Consider the following 17,071-nt stretch of genomic DNA (forward strand, 5'->3'; position numbering starts at 1 on the left):
CCTCTTCTCGAGGGGGTCTGCTTCAGGCCGACCAGGGCCAACACACCCACTGCTGACAGCAAATTCACACCTTCCATTAGAGCAAGCCTCTGATTGGTGGGTAGAATCAGCCCACATGGGCTGAAGGCAAGGATGTGTGGAATCAACCGGGCCAGGCTGGGGCCGACTGGGGCTACCCGGCCCGGGCCGACCCGGTACAGATGGGAATGGCCCAAATGTCCCCCACCTCCCCCGGAACATTCTGGAAGTTCTGTCGGAGGTGGGAATTGAAGCTCCTTCTGACAGGAGACTGCCAGACATTCCCAGCAGACCCTTGCGATACGTTTGGGCCTGCCTGGTCTGACCGGCATCCTCCCCCACCATCTGAGCCAACTCACCACCAGGAAGTGGTCAGTTGACAGCTCCGCCCCTCTCTTCACCCGAGTGTCCAAGACATGCGGCCGCAGGTCAGACGAAACAACAACAAAGTCGATCATCGAGCTGCGGCCTAAGGTATCCTGGTGCCAAGAGCACATATGGACACCTTTATGTCTGAACATGGTGTTCATTATGGACAATCCATGACTGGCACAGAAGTCCAATAACAAAACACCACTCGAATTCAGATCGGGAGGCCGTTCCTCCCAACCACACCTCTCCAGGTCTCACTGTCGTTGCCCACGTGAGCGTTAAAGTCCCCCAGCAGAACGAGGGAGTCACCGGAAGGAGCGCTTTCCAGCACCCCCTCCAAGGTCTCCAAAAAGGGTGGGTAGTCTGAACTGTAGTTTGGTGCAGAAGCACAGACCACAGTCAGAACCCGTCCCCCCACACGTAGGCAGGATATCCTCTCATTCACCGGGGCAAACCCCAACGTACAGGCACCGAGATGGGGGCAACTAGAGTGCTCACCCCTGCTTGGCGCCTCTCAGTGGGAGCAACTCCTGGCTCCAGAGGGGGGCCCGGTGACCCACGTCCGGGCGAGGGAACACGGTTTTCATTTATATAACTCATCATAAGAGGTCTTCGGGCTGCTCTTTGTCTGGCCCCTCACCTAGGACCTGTTTGCCATGGGTGACCCTACCAGAGGCAGAAAGCCTCCCACAACTTAGCTCCTAGGATCATTGAGACACTCAAACCCCTCCACCACGGTAAGGTGACAGCCCAGGGTGAGGGTACGGTTTAACCATGACATTTAAATGTAATAGGGTAAAACCCAGTGCATTTAACATAATGCTGCACTTTAGAAAATGGGTTGAAATATAACATGTTGGTGGAGCTGGGTTCCCACTATCGGTACGGTCCCCTCCCCTCAGCGGCAGCTCGGCGCATCTCTGATCGCGGCGCTTGTCTGCTGCGCGGCTGCCGGCTTGTGGAGCTCTTGGGAGACCTCTGTGTTCCACCCGGTTCTCCCCAGCGGTCAGCCCGGCGTATCTCTGACTCAGAAGCTCCGGTGTTGTGCACAGCTAACTCCGGTTGTAGCTAGGTAGCTACCTCTGTTAGCTTAGCTCCCACCTCCGCGTTAGCTTTGGGTTAGCTTCAGGTTAGCTTGTAGCTACATGCTTCAGTTCGACGGATGTCGTCATTTGATCCCAGCCTTACAGCCCCACCCTCAGCTCCACCCCTTTTTCCTTTTATGGAATTGTCTGGGCTTGACGGAACCTGTGACACGGCCAAAATGGCGGTGGTGGCCACCTCCCATTTTGGCACAAAAACATATAATTGCAGCCTGTGGACACGAATCGTCCAGTATATATGTCGATGGTTTAAACATGAGACGGGACTTGGTTGGTGCGTCTCCCACGCTTATCCAGGCTAACCCTGACCCACGTACAGTAGCAGAGTCTACAGAGTCCATCCAGGATGTTCCTGAAGCGCTCGTTCATCGGAGGAAGAGGGTTCAGCTCGATCTTCTTAAAGTCTTCGGGACATTCATCCTTCTGGTGTCCGTCTCGCTTGCAGATGCTGCAGACCACAGCTGGAGGCTGCAACAAAAGCACAGCAGCTTCAACACAAACTGGCTTCAGCAGCCAAACCGCATTTTGTTTGTTTGTTTGTTTGTTTGTTTACCTTGCCTCCGGTTAAAACCATCTTATTGAACTCATAATGCAGACCTTCTGATGAGGCGTCCTTCTCTGAAACACTGCTCTCCTCCTCTTCGTCACTGTCCAGCAGCCCGTTGGGGGAGGAGGAGGGCTTGTTCCCATCACTCGCAGCCGTGAGGCGAACACCCGGGATCTTCTTCCCCATTTTCCTGGAAGAATCCAAACCCTCTTCATCTTCACCGTCCGACTCCTCGTCCTCCTCCTGCCTTCCTCTTTGACTTGTGTCACTCTTCCTCCTGTCCTCCTCTCTGATCAGACATCGCTCCCCTTTCCTCACAACCTGCGCCCCCGCCGCCTCCTTCCTCGGCTGTCCTCCCACGCTCTTCCTCTGAGGGGAGGCGAAGTATTTATACGCCGAGCGGAAGCACTCCTGGACGTACTCGAACACCATCTGGCTGTTTAAGCTTCGTGCAACGTTTCTCTTCAAGGAAAACGGATCTGGAGAAAGTAAACACAGAAAGGTCATCCCAGGTCACAGTGGCAGTGAGGAGGAGCAGCGTGGCGTGGTTCTGACCTTCAACGGCGAGCCTGCGGCGGGGCCAGTTCTTCACCTCCCTGGAGAGGAGCTCCTTCAGGCGAATGCTGATGATGTACTCCTCCGGAGCGAACTCCAGCGTGTAGAAACGCAGCAGCTCCAGCCACAGCTGACCCAGGGACGCGTCTCTCCCCGGGTTCAGGGTCAGACGGCTCTGTGGGAGGAAGCAAACGCAAAACGGTGACATCACGCCTCCACGGCAGAACCCAACAAGAACCAGCTTTTGATTCTAAATCTAGAAACGGAGGGTCCACCTGATGATCCAACAGAACCTTCTGCCTTCCGATGGTGGTCGGAGGGACCGGTGGCGCCTGTGCTCGCCTCGCCTCTGCCAGTGCGCCCCAGGGCAGCTGTAGCTACACCGTAGCTCATGACTGATTGTGTTGTGAAGCGCCTTGGGGGGTTTTAGAACCCTCAGACAGCGCTGTACAAATACAGCCCAATGGATTCCAGATAGTTAGGAAATGACCTTTGACCCTTCCCAGACTGATGGGCAGTAACATCAGCTAGCATCAGAATGCTAACGGGTAGGGATGAGCGAGTACAACACTATCTGTATCTGTACTCGGAGTGGGCGTGGCCTAACCCGGAAGTGGGTGTGGTTTACATCAAAACATCATTTTAAGTCTGAAATTGATATGGATTGATCAGAAGTTGCTATGTGTGTTGTTTACTTTAAAACTGTTTACAGAGCAGCCTCAGAACTGAGATGAAATATTTTTGATCACAACAGTAAAGAAACTATTACAGAACAAGTGTTTCAATAAAATCAGAACATTAATATTTAAGTGCATGGATTAATACATACATACAGAGAGAGGGAGAGAGAGAGAGAGAGAGAGAGAGAGAGGGGGAGAGGGAGAGAGAGAGAGAAGGGGGAGAGAGGGGGAGAGGGGGGAGAGAGAGAGGGAGAGAGAGAGGGGGAAAGAGAGAAAGAGGGAGAGAGAGAGAGGGGGGAGAGAGAGAGGGAGAGAGAGAGGGGGAAAGAGAGAAAGAGGGAGAGAGAGAGAGGGGGAGAGAATCAATGAATCAATCAATCAAAGCTTTATTTATAAAGTGCCTTCCGCAACCCTGTCAGGAAGCCCAAAGCGCTGAGAGGACCCCCTCTCAGGAGTTAGGGTTAGGGGGTAGGGTTAGAGAGAGAGACGCAGCATGAGCCATTTTCAGCTCTCTTTTGTCAAATGCACCACGTACGTTACAAATAAAGTTACTTTAAATAGAAGAAGAAACGTGAGCAACAGTGAAGCAAGCACAGAGAGATCCGTGTCTGTCTGTCTGTCTGTCTGTGTGTGTGTGTGTGTGTGTGTGTGTGTGTGTGTGTGTGTGTGTGTGTGTGTCTGTGTGTGTGTGTGTGTGTGTGTGTGTGTCTGTCTGTGTGTGTGTGTGTGTGTGTGTGTGTGTGTGTGTGTGTGTGTGTGTGTGTGTCTGTGTGTGTGTGTGTGTGTGTGTGTGTGTGTGTGTGTGTGTGTGTGTGTGTGTGTGTCTGTGTGTCTGTGTGTGTGTCTGTGTGTCTGTGTGTGTGTGTGTGTGTGTGTGTGTGTGTGTGTGTGTGTGTGTGTCTGTGTGTGTGTGTGTGTGTGTGTGTGTGTGTGTCTGTGTGTGTGTGTGTGTGTCTGTGTGTGTGTGTGTGTGTGTGTGTGTGTGTGTGTGTGTCTGTGTGTCTGTGTGTGTCTGTGTGTGTGTGTGTGTGTCTGTGTGTCTGTGTGTGTGTGTGTGTGTGTGTGTGTGTGTGTGTGTGTGTGTGTGTGTGTGTGTGTGTGTGTGTGTGTGTCTGTGTGTGTGTGTGTGTGTGTGTGTGTGTGTGTGTGTGTGTGTGTGTGTGTGTGTGTGTGTCTGTGTGTGTGTGTGTGTGTGTGTGTGTGTGTGTGTGTCTGTGTGTGTGTGTGTGTGTGTGTGTGTGTGTGTGTGTGTGTGTGTGTGTGTGTGTGTGTGTGTGTGTGTGTGTGTGTGTGTGTGGGCCGGACGGACTGACCTCCCGGCTGCAGAGTTTTGTGTGTAGGGAGGGGCGGGCACTCTATTTAACTGGCCAATCACAGAGCGTGAAGACAGTCAGTTACCCAACGAGGATTTTCCTTCAGCACGATTACAGATATTTACGAGTTTTACTCGTTTCATGCTCGTATTCGTCAAAAATGCTTTATCCAGACTAGGGTTGTCACGGTGTGAAAATTTAACCTCACAGTGATTGTGACCAAAATTATCACGGTTTCGGTATTATCGCGGTATTTTCTAAACGTGTCACATTTTCAGGAAACTACATAAACCCTGTATATCAGGAAAATATTGTCCTCAGTTTGTGTCTAAATTTTGTCTAAAATGTGTTATTTTGTAATTATGTTGTTTATTTGTTTACATTTTTTCCCTTCAGTCTTTAAAATACCAATATTTGCCCATAACTTCTTATTTTATGTCTGTTTGATGTCATCATTTTAAATATATTAGTTCAGATGATACTCAGTACTCAAGTAGCCTTCTAATCAGATACTTTTGTACCCTTACTTGAGTAATAAACCCTATATCAGGAAAATATCGTCCTCGGTTTGTGTCCTTCCAGTGAGCTTTGCAGATGTGGGAAAATGTCATCAGGCAGTAATCATTGTTAAATTCATAATTATTCTCGGAGAGAGACCAACTCTTATCGGCCCCTGGGAGCCCCGTAATGCATAGCGTCATTTCAACATGGCGGTGTCCGCGACACGGTTTATATGCAGGTAGCGGCGCTGCGGCTGCTTTATATAGCGACTCGTTGCATTCTCCCTCAACCCAAATCCTCGGATCACGTATTTTAGCTAAAACGCTAACGTTAGCTTGCCTCGCGTTGACTGTAGAGTTGTGGGTGATGGTCACGCAGATGTGTCATGAGATTTGAAGCGTTGCTGCCTCTCACAGACACTTTTTCTGCACGTGCTGCAAACAGGATAGCCGTCTTCTATCAGCTGTCCCTCGGCATTCTTCAAATATCCAAAAGATGCCCGTACTTCCCACTTTATCTTCTTTGAGGGATAATAAATGTCCTGAGCGCTGCCGTCTCCTCCTTTGACCATTATTTCAGCTTTAGCTTCAAGAAAGTTTTGGTTGTAAACAACAAAGTGCGCATGTGCCGCCGGCAACTTCAGCAGATGATACGGTGGCTGGTAAGGGTCACCGCGCCTACACCGCAGCCACGCTAATCCACCGAGATAATTTTTTTGTTTTTAAACGAGACGGTTATTATTATTGTCAACTTTTTTACCGGGGTTTACCGCTACACCGGTTACCGTGACAACCCTAATCCAGGCTCATCCCTACTAACGGGGATTAGGAGGGAGGGCGTTGGAATGTTTCCAGCAGTAAGGGATGTCGGATTGTGAACACATGATGAGTGGTGGATGTAAAAAGTCCGTTCTCGTTGGAGATGGCTCTACTCTGTCGATGACACGAGGCTTCGAACGGCGAGTTCGTGTGAGTGGTCAGACCAGCGTTTACTGTGTACAGGTATGGTGGAGGCCTCGATTACCAGATTTCACTGGAATCACAATAGTCCAGGCTTTCATAGGATGTGTGATGTATGTGTGTACATAGAACTGGCGTTGCAAACAAGAGCCCGATTTCATGAAGTTTACAACGTCCCATCTGTGAGACTAAATCACACGTGTGAAAAAATATTGCACAAAAAAAAAAAAACAACGATCTTAGACAGCTTGGCCAATCGCTGATGGTCACATAATTCCTCCGATTGCCCAACCGTATGCTGGACTCCTGTCATCAGGTTGGTAATGAGCTCGTTTTTAATGTTTATGATGCTCCAACGGAACGTCGAGCAGCTCTAGTTTAAACACCGTCTGCATCAGTGTGAGTTTTAGACTCGGTGACAAAAAGATGACCTTCTTCTTTCAGAGAACCTTCAGAAGTGAAACTGGAAATTCCGTGAGTGTAAGCGAACTCACCTGGCCCTGCGAGGCGCGAGCTTCTTCAGATTTCTTTCGTTCTGGCTTGGATTTGCTTTCGTTCCGGTTCTCGCCCCGTTCCTCCGCCGAGCTGGGACTTCTTCTCTCCCACTTCACAAACGTGTCCTGCACAATTCCAGTCAGGTGATACTCGTCCACGCGCTTCACGTCAAAGCCTTCGATCTGAACGAGACGGAGACGCCAAACGCAGCTTTAACAAGACGTTTGCATCTAATCAGCACATGAAAAACATTACAGCCCTTCAAAATAGAACTTAGTTCTGCTTCCTACAACAAGACATTAGAGAAGCGCTTAAAACCAACGTGGAGCTCAAAAATCTGACTTTTTTTCAGCCCTTGAATGCATCGTCAACAAGGATAAAATCCAAATATCCTCAAATCAGATCAATCAATCAGATTTTATTTATAAAGCGCTTTTCAAGCAAAGTCCTTTACAAAATGACCCCAAATTCCCATAACAGTTTAAAAACATTAACACACACACACACACACACACACACACACACACACACACACACACACACACACACACACCAGGAAAAATTTATATTCGGCTGAGTCCAGATGAGCAAAGTAAGGTAAGGCAAGGAAATGCCGTCAGAGGAGCCGTCTGCCCCGGCAGCATCAGGTCTTCCACAATAAAGCCTGGCTCATGCTTCTCCGTCAGCTCCACAAGGGACAGACACGCACGGACTGACGGAAGCGTTTTGCTCTCATACTTCTCCGTCTCCTGGAGAGTGTAGCAAAGCAATTCCCCACCAGGACAGCAGAGGGCGTAGTGCTGTTCTGTGGTATCCTGTCATGTATCGGTCCAAGATCGTGTGTTTATATTGTGTTTTTTGTATATAAGAGACTTTTTAACACGGACATATTTGTCTCTCATCCGCCTCCACCTCTTCATGCTCTCCCCACCTCTAAACCCACGTTTCCTGTCGTTTCCGTCCACAAATAAAACGCTTGCTGCATCTTTTCACTCCTCCAGTCACGGGGAATTAAATGTTCATGTTTTTAGAATTTTTTCGCGAGGTATTCTTCAAGCTTCTCCGTGTCTGCTGCTAGTTATCCTCGGCTCTCTTTATGTTTTTGAGGGTGCAATGGCGGCGGTGTGGACAACAGCGGCGTCCTGACCAATCACAAGCTTGCGTTCTCCGTCTCGACGGACGGATGTTTAGAAAAGAGAGCTCGACTCCGTCCGTCCTTGCGGAGCTCTCCGGCAAGCACGTAAGGACGTTGCGTGTCTCCGCGCTGACGCAGACGGAGACGCATGAATCAGGCACAGGGTCAGGGCGCTCAGAGGAGGGGAGCATAGACTCCCACCTCCACTTAAACACTACCTGTAGAGCGCCCAGGAAGCTACAGTCGACCACCGCCCCCGGGGCAGAGGGCCCCCCCCACAGAGAAAACACTGGATTCAAATGAGTAAAAATATGAAAATAAAAGAGAAGTAAGAAAATAAATAATAAATAAAATCACATTAAATAATGAAACAATGCTAAAATCTAAACATAAAAACAGGCAAAGCAAACAATAAAATATAATCATGTAAAACCAGAAATAAAACTATAGTGAACACAGCACGGCTAAATGCTAACTCCCTCTAGAAACAACAGATCTTCTACTGGATGGTTTCTACTGATCATGGCTGCCGTCTACTACACATCAACAGGTGAACACCCACCCAGGGGCCTAGGTAAACAGGAAGGACGGGCTCCTTCCTCTGCTGCAGGAAGAAGATGACCATCAGGGCAAAAGAGTAGGACGGGATTCCTCCTTCGGCCTGGCAGTCGATGTGACACAGCTGAGGAGAGAGGCGTTTCAGACGGGTTTAGCTGGATTAAACAGCAGATGGGTCGAGTCCGAGCCTTACCCTCGCCCAGTAGCGGAAGGTCAGCACCAGCGGAACCAGTCTGGGCTCCAGTTTGGCCAAAGCTGCCAGGTGATTGGTGGTGAGACAGGCCACGTCGTTCCCTGCACTGACCTTACACAGCAGGCCGCTGCACAAGCAGCAGGAGAAAACCGAGACGTGAACCGAGACGGAACCTGGAGCGAGTCGGACCGGCGGTCCACACTGTTGTTTAGCCTAAGCTTGACCTCTCACCTGTCGCGATCCCGACAGAAGACGGCAGGAACTTTGGTGTGAAAATCCGACTCGACCTCAGTGAATTCAGCTAGAAAATAAAAAGTACAGAAGAATCCTAATAATCACCACGTTCAACGCCAAATCCTCACAGATGTGGAGTAAAAACTCAGGAAACCGAACTCACGGCTGTTTTTCAGGATCCCCAGCACCTGGATCAGGACCTCCGGCTGCGTCATCTGAACAGAAGAGGTAAAAGCTGAGACCATCATTCAAAGCGCCGACACACGGACATGATGGAGGAGAGACTGACCGTGGGAGGGAAGGTGACGTCGACGTTGACGTCGCTCGTTTTGAAAGCAAAGCGGGTGAGACAGGATCCGTAGAGGCGAAGGGAACAAGCTGGAAAACCAAAGAGTCAGACTAACGTCTCTGCTGTTTTAACCAGAGGACGGGAGACTTTCCAACCTGGGAGGTGCCTCTTTATGATCTCCTCCATCCTCGCGACCGCAGCCTTTCGCACGTCCAGGTCCTCCTCGGAGACGCCGTGCTGCTCGGTGGTTTCCAGCACGGCCGAGTCCAGAGCCCTGAGCTGGGCGGCGGAGGGTGGCGGCAGGGCCAGCAGCTCATTCTCCTCCTGTTTCTCCTGAGGAACCCAAACCAGAAGGATTTAACCAGCACGTCCACGTGACGCACAAGTCTACCCAGCAACAGCACAGAACTGCACCCACCACCAGGTTCTTCTTGTGTCTCTTCTCCTTGATGTGTTTGTACGCTCCTTGGAAGTTATCGATGTGCACGGAGCAGAGCTTGCAAAAGTAAAGGTAGTTTGGGTACTCAGGAGACTGCTGTGGAAACACAGAGAGGAGACGTGTGGGTTAGGGTGGACACCCGGCCCTCGTCCACCAACCGTACACATCTGTGCGTAGGAACGATTCTACACATCGTGTTGCTGTTCCTAGATATCAGAGCAGCTCTGACCATGCGTACGAACAGCATCTAGTGGGGAACCGCAACCCTGAAGGTCTCCTCATCCACTATGTACCCAATCAGGAACGATGTCTTTGGAGAAACAGCTCTAACACACAACTGCTGTTAGAACACGCCCGCGGCCCACGGGAACCTGGCGTTGTAGCGCGGCTGCTGTGATGTTATTGGAGGACGTGGTGGAGCGTGCTCTTTGGAGGGAACGTGTCCTCCGTGAGCGCTCGGATCTGATTGGCTCCTGAGCAGACACCGCCTCCCGAAGGGATTTGGGACCCACTGACAGAAACGAGGAAGTTTGAGCACATCCCCCCTGTTCTGGCCTGTTCACTGGCTGCTTGACCCTTCTCTTAATGACCTAACCCGTGTGAGCTGCTGCACACAAACACACCCTCCCGTTCCCTCAGGTCAGCTGATCAGCTGCTCCTGACTGTCCCAGAGACCAAGCGTGAGCTTAGAGGAGATCATGCTTCTGCTGCAGCAGCTCCTAGACTGTGGAAAAAGCGACAGGCCTCTTCCCCGTCTGATTTTAAATCACTACTTAAGTTCCACCTCTTCTCTCTGGCTGTTGACCCCATCTCAGATGTTGACATACAACAGGATTTGGATTGTTTTTCTTATTTAAATAGCATTTTATTTTGTTTTAACCATGTTTTAGTCTGCTTGGTGTCCTGTTTTAACCCTGGCTGTTTGATTTATTCCAGGCTCTGTGGTTGTTTTGGCGATTCGGTTGTTTTTATTTGCTCTCTAGTCACGTGGACAGGGTTTCCCCCAGCGCTTCATACACCCGGCAGCCCGCCAGGCTAAGCGTCATGCCCCGCCCCCCAGTTACGTGTTAACAGATGTGAAATCAACTCATGTGAAATAATGGTGGTAATGGTGAAACCGTGATTATTTCTCAGACTATAATCGCACCACTAAAACGTATAATCGTTGCAACCCTTCTCTTCAGACCAGCTTTACCACCTAGTTCATATTTCATTGTTTGTATTTTTACATCTCAGTGTTTTTGTATATTTCTGTAATGTGTTGATCTTGTTTTATGTTTTTTCCCGTTGCTGTAAAGTGTCCCGGGGTGTCAAGAAAGGTGCTTTTAAATAAAACGTATTATTATCACTGTCATGGTCTGCGTCTCCCCTCATGTGTCTCCTTGTGTTCTCCATCCCTCTCTAAGTTCTCCTTTCATGTCTTCTAGCACCCTCATGTGTCTCCTGGTGTTCCCCATCCCTCTCTAGGTTCTCCTCTTATGTCTTCTAGCGCCCTCATGTGTCATGGTCTGCGTCTCCCCTCATGTGTCTCCTTGTGTTCTCCATCCCTCTCTAGGTTCTCCTCTTATGTCTTCTAGCGCCCTCATGTGTCTCCTTGTGTTCCCCATTTGTCCCCAGATCTTCAGCCCTCTAGGGTTCCCTCCTCAGGTATCCCCCTACCAGGTCCAGTGCTCCCGTGGTCCCCTGTAGTCACGCCCCTGTAGTTTTTATTTCTATAGTGTTTTCCTTTTCAGCCCCCCCCCCCCCCCCCCCCCAGAATATTAGTTATGTTTGCTGCTCTTTTTGTCTTTAGGTTTTATTCGTAGGTCATGTTAGTTTCCTCCCTGATTAGTAATTAAGTTCACCTGGTCTCTCTCTCCCCACACACCTGCAGTTCATCTCCCTCTCATCCTCCCAGAGTATAAAACCCTGTCTGTGTCTCACTTTTGTCGGTTCATTGTTCTTGTCAGACTCGTCTCGTTTGCTCTCTAGTGTTTCCAGTGTCTCTAGATCTCTAGGTCTCTAGTGTTTTTGCATTTCTCGGTTTAGATATTTGGATTTCTGGTTTTTGGCTCCCTTCCTCCTTGGATTACTCCTAAATAAAGGATTTAATTTTCATCATCCACCTCCTGCCTCGTTCATCTGGTTGTCTGCATCTTGGGTCCTAAACGTCCTCCTGCCCAACTCGTGACAATTACAAGCTCCATGTCCAACTTTCTCACATTTACACCAGCAGGTGGTAGCGGGTTGTTGTTTATGTGTGATCCAAACTGACTAGGTCATTATTTTAATACGCTTGAATGTAATGAAGAAAGGTTTCCGTAACATTCAGACAAAAAACCCTAAATAATTCAACTTCTGCTTCAGTCAGTCACGTAAAGGAAATGCAACATAAAGTTCTGTTATAAAAGCAGAGAAGAGCTGCTACGGGAGCCCGGAGGTCGAAACAGGAAATCGGTGAACGCTCAGAAGGAAAGGCACGTAAAGAGGAAATTCATTTAGATTTTGTTGTTTCTGCGTTTGGGGCGGGAATCAAAGATGTGACTAAAGCCTGGTGTACGCTTGACGCGTCCGCGAGGTTCGCACGGCTCCGTGCGGCAAAGTTGCGTCGTTTTAACAACCACGCCCCTCCACCGCGCCTCCGCACGTCCCAAACATTCCGCACCGCGCACCTAGAAAATTTTCTAACCACGCGGACGGTCGGACGTGGAAAAACATGGCGGACTAGCAAGAACTAGCATGGCAGAGGTTGGTAAATACAGACATTTGTATGATTCAGCTCTCAGAGATCACCGTGATCAACATGTTGTTAATAATTCTTGGAGAGAAATAGCTCGCACTGTCGGAAAAGACGAGGACGCTGTTAAAAATGCTGGAATGCCATGTTGTAAACAGTCATTTCTACTTCTACTATGGTGTAGTGATGGGTGCATGCCGTAGAGCTCCATGCTGCCCCCTACAGTTTGGGAGAATATTGGCTCGCCGCAGAGACGAGCCGCATGAACCATAAACGCTGCGAGTTGTGAAGCGCGTTCCATCCGCGAGCCGCATCACCGCGGGGAAAGTAAATGTGTCAAGCATAAACCAAGCTTAAGCTGCCATCGCTCCAGGGACACCTACACTACGTGATGTCAGGACAGTGTGAAAGCAGCGGTGTGGAGCGTTTCTTTACCTTTACCAGCCGGTGGATGTGGTCTCGGTGGAGGCGCTCCTCCACCTGTCGGAGGCCCAGCTGCTGCTCTGTGAGCTTTTCGTCCAGGGCGGGCCTCACCTCTGCATCCTCTCTAGCAGACTGAGGCATCAGAGCTGCAGCTTTAATGACTGCAAACAAAAATAAGCGATTGGTTTGAGATGGCATTTGTTCTAACCGTCTAGTGGGAAAGGCTTGTAACCCACCATGGGATTTTTCCTTTCCCGCGGCTCCAGCGGAGGTCTGGTCCTGCTCTTGGCGGCCCCTCTCAGGAGCAAACGGTATGGGAGATGAGGTGGTTCCTCGGTTTGCCGATGAGCTGCTGTTGTCTACAGAAAGAGGACTTTGGGATTCAGGAGCCACAAGCTGCTGATGGGAGTCTTTGCCTTTGCCGCTCTCACTAGAACTTGTTCTCCCAGAGAGTCGAGCCAGTCTGGAGGGACGTCCTCTCTTCTTGTCCACAGGACTGTCAGGGAGAGTGTTGCCTGGCGTGCGGCCCGCCTGACCTACGCTACGCTCATCCTTTGCAGCAGTGAGGTTTTCTTTGCTGCGAAGTGCAGACTTGACCCCCTCTCGCTGAACAGAAGCCTCTTTGTTTGACTTCTGGCTGGACGGAGCCTTGGCTCCTCTCGGCTGAGATAGTTTGACTGATTTTACCGCACTTTTGGACTCGTCCATCCCTCCTGTCCAGCTGCTCTTGTCCCTCTCCCTGTCCCCAACAGCACAGAGAAGATGACCAGGGAGACAGGCCACCTACAGGCTAGAAAACACACACTTGTTTACCTGAGGCTCGTTTTGGGTTGATTCACAGGTTTAAAGAATAAAAAGTCTGCAGCGCTGAACACAAACGGGATCAAATGAGCATCCATGAGTGGTATTTTCTACCTGATGAACGCAAACTGAGCTTAAGCCAAAACAGTAACAAGTAGCTCTGCAACAGCATGCTGCTCGTGCTGAAAACTGACTTTCATTGAATGGTTTTTAATCCAGTGGATTTAATCCAGTCTCACAATGTAACTTTGTGTTTTCTCCTTTAATTGAACATCTTACACTTGTGCGCTGAAGCACTTTGGTCAAGTTTTATGTTAAAGTGCATCCATAGCACTGATGCCCAGAGGCCATTGCTGCTCCAGAGATGATCCCTCAGCCCGTTTCTGGATGCTCACTAGTTTACCCGTTTAATTATAGATTCACTAGCGTAAATACTATAAAGTTTATCTCTCACCAAATAGAATATTTACTAAGAAATCACAATGTAACCATAGACACATTACGCGCGCGCGTGTGTGTGTGTGTGTGTGTGTGTGTGTGTTCCGTCTTCTCCATCCCCAGTGAGTCGTGGTGGATGGCTGCTTATACTGAGCCAGGATCCTCTGGAGGGTTCTTCCTGTTAACTCGTTCACTACCAATGACGACTAAAGTCGTCGTTTGCATTTTTTTTTTTTACTGTGTGGGCGTCGGACGAGCCCCCGCACCGTGGGAACAAACATGTCAGCTAGAAAGCCGAACTTCATCTGCGAACGTCACATGTCACGTGATCAGGAAGCAGAACATCCATGTGTTAGGAGATCGTTTTGGGCCGCTGCTGTAAAAAAAGTGAGGCGTGAACCGGAGAAGCTTCTGCCGATCACAATTCAACAACGGATTATGAAAGAACGGATAACGCTCGAAACGTGCAGATTCTTCCTGATGTGAGAGGTGAGTCCCCGCTTTGTTCTGTTGTTTTGGCGTCGACATCATCCAGGCGCGCAACGTTCTGTCACTCTTAAAAAAACAGTAAAAACGGTGAGAAACGCTGGCAGCGAATGAGTTAAAAGGGAGTTTTCCTCCCCACTGTCGCTGCATGCTTGCTCAGTGTGATGGGACAGACAGATCCGGTCTGGTCCCATCTCAGTAAAGAGGCAGGTGCCTCGCATTAGACGGAGAGCGGGGCGGGGCGAGCCAACCAATAAAAGGCAGCTGTCTGCTCCTCCAGCAGGACAGCTCTTGTGTGACACTTCAGGTGCTAGTGTGTGTGTTGAGACTCTAACTACAAGCAGCGATTGTAAGTACTCTCCCTCCTGTGTTGCTTGTGCGGCATTGTGGTTACTTCCTGTGGACTAACTGGGGATAATTGAACTCCAAGCCCGTAAACTCCACCTGTATGGTTTTTAGCTAGATTTTTTAATAAAGATTTGTTTATCTGAAAGAAACCATCTGTTCCCATTGTGATTTTTTTAACCTACGGGCCTTCTACCTAGGGGGGTTAACCCAGGGTGGTGTTGTTACAATATTTTTATCCTTAATTTATTTATACCGCTATTTCTTACTTGCCACATTAGTATGAGGATTGCTGTACAGACTCTGACACTAGTCAGTGACTCGAGGCGACCTGCTGGGTTCCTTACACAGGAAACTTTTTACTGATTGGCTTAATGACCTGACCTGGACTGTTTACTGTGTGAAGGTCCTTGAGACGACTCTGGTCCTGACTTGGTGCTTTATAAATAAACTTGAACTGAATTGAATTACGCGTTTCCCTCGTGGTGACGTCACGGGCTTCCAGTTCCCACCGTAAACAGTGACCTGCTGCAGGAAATTCCTTGTTTTCATCAGGAAATAATACAAGTGTTCGTGGCGAGGCTGTCTGTAAACGTAGATCAGAATGTTTCCAGTGTTCGTCTGAATCTCTGTGATGATTTCATCACTAATTAGGTGCAAAAACTAAACTTTCCAGGGAAGAAAAAGAAGGTCTGGGAATTCTAACAGGGCTCTGAGATAAAACGGATCTCTCCTCTGAGGAAAGCTGTGTGGTTGAATGAGACAACAAATATTAGGAGCGTAACTTTCTCTTAAAATGTCCTTAAAACGGAGGAAACTAAAGTGCTGCTATAACGCTAATAACCCTAGAACCAGAGGGATGAGTGGAGGTGATCCCAACCCGCTTTAACTCGGTCGCAGACGTGACTCGCTGTGATTTAGGACTAGTTTCTGAGCCCAGAGGCAAACACTCACCTTTAATAAACCCCTGCGGGTTTCCTGTGCAGCTGGAAGGATTTACTTTTGCTAGCGTAGCTGTGTTAGCTGTTAGCCGAGAGCTAACCAGAAGCCTGAGCCCGGTCGTAAACAAACTGACAACCAAATACTACATAACACCGACTCATTAAAACAAAGACACGCGACGTTTACAGCAGAGCCGAACTCAGGACTTACTTGTGCACTCAGGATTAATGTTTGGTTGCTTCCATAGTTCCGCTTTACATGTTATCTTAGATCCCACGGCCCTGGCCAAAACAGCAGCCCCGCTGCATTGTGGGAGTGTCCGTGACGTAGGCAGGAGGAGTTTTTGATGCATGACCATAACAAGTCAGAAACTTTACGTTGTTTTTGTCAGCTGCAGAAATCCAAAAGGGTTCAAATGAAGGCCACTGGACTTCTGGTTTCTTGAAGACGTTTCACATCTCATCCTGTAGTGGTGGCTCCTTTGTTTGTCAACTCACTTCATATTTTCCTGCTTTAAAAGCCACTGCTGCGCTGTGGCAACGTTTCGTTCGCTCAATGTCCAAACTTGAAAGCTGCGTTTTCTTCAAGGTTTATTTTCCAGGTCGGCAAGCAATAAAACACAGATCCTGTTTTCCATTGTTTCCTGCTGCTTCTCCTGCTCTGGTAAAAACACACACGCCCACCCCAGTGCATGCTGGTGATATAGCCGAGAACAGCCAGCCTGCCGAGAATTGCATCCCCTGCCGCGGGAGCGCGCATTGTTGTAAACTCGCTGATAATGATGAGGAAACAGCTTCAAATATCAGCAACGCGACGGCTATAAGATACACTCGTACTATTACCATGTTACTTATGCATGTGCATCCTGAAAACTTAATATGTTGTCACAGTTGAATGTATACACACATATACATATATATGTATATACATATGTATGTATGTATGTATATGTATATATACACACACATACATATACATATATAAATGTGTGTGTATATATATATATGTATGTATATATATATGTGTGTGTGTGTGTGTATACACATATGCATTTATATACATGTATATGTGTGTGTATATATATATATATATATATATATATATATATATATATATATATACACACATAATAAATATAAATATATATATTAGTGTGTGTGTGTGTGTGTGTGTGTGTGTGTGTGTGTGGACCGGCCAGACTGAGCTCCCAGCTGCAGAGTTTTGTGTGTAGGAAGGGGCGGGCGCTCTATGTGACTGGCCAGTCACAGAGCGTGAAGACAGTCAGTTACCCAATGAGGATTTTCCTTCAGCACGATTACAGATATTTACGAGTTTTACTCGTTTCATGCTCGTATTCGTCAAAAATGCTTTATCCGTATCGGGTACTCGTCTGAAACAAGTATCCGGCTCATCCCTAACGGTTAGCTTATCAATCCTCTGCATTGATGAAAAGGCTCGGACCACAGAATTTACTACCAGGCAGATCCAGAGGTGCTAGCTACAAGAATAAAAAGGCAGAAGTATTTGAC

General features: G+C 48.6%; 1 protein-coding gene across 4 annotated transcripts in view; it reads right to left on the reverse strand.

Moving 5' to 3' along the window:
* Positions 1 to 15,963, reverse strand: part of tut4 (terminal uridylyl transferase 4) — a 41,694-nt gene extending 25,731 nt beyond the window's left edge. For all 4 annotated transcript variants that reach the window (XR_011521443.1, XR_008566111.2, XM_015971260.3 and 1 more), the window contains exons 1-14: positions 15,753 to 15,963; positions 12,767 to 13,320; positions 12,543 to 12,691; positions 9,371 to 9,487; positions 9,108 to 9,285; positions 8,953 to 9,041; positions 8,827 to 8,878; positions 8,661 to 8,730; positions 8,430 to 8,556; positions 8,241 to 8,360; positions 6,543 to 6,725; positions 2,596 to 2,770; positions 2,047 to 2,519; positions 1,811 to 1,961 (exon numbers count right to left, since the gene is read on the reverse strand). Coding sequence is in view for 2 of the 4 variants with exons in the window: in XM_015971260.3 (XP_015826746.1) it covers positions 1,811 to 1,961; positions 2,047 to 2,519; positions 2,596 to 2,770; positions 6,543 to 6,725; positions 8,241 to 8,360; positions 8,430 to 8,556; positions 8,661 to 8,730; positions 8,827 to 8,878; positions 8,953 to 9,041; positions 9,108 to 9,285; positions 9,371 to 9,487; positions 12,543 to 12,691; positions 12,767 to 13,238 (2,356 nt within the window). In the remaining 2 variants the exon portion in view is untranslated. The remainder of the gene's footprint in view (positions 1 to 1,810; positions 1,962 to 2,046; positions 2,520 to 2,595; positions 2,771 to 6,542; positions 6,726 to 8,240; positions 8,361 to 8,429; positions 8,557 to 8,660; positions 8,731 to 8,826; positions 8,879 to 8,952; positions 9,042 to 9,107; positions 9,286 to 9,370; positions 9,488 to 12,542; positions 12,692 to 12,766; positions 13,321 to 15,752) is intronic.
* Between the last annotated feature and the right edge of the window lie 1,108 nt (positions 15,964 to 17,071).

Source organism: Nothobranchius furzeri, chromosome 8 (assembly GCF_043380555.1).
Source record: "Nothobranchius furzeri strain GRZ-AD chromosome 8, NfurGRZ-RIMD1, whole genome shotgun sequence".
NCBI lineage: Eukaryota > Metazoa > Chordata > Actinopteri > Cyprinodontiformes > Nothobranchiidae > Nothobranchius > Nothobranchius furzeri.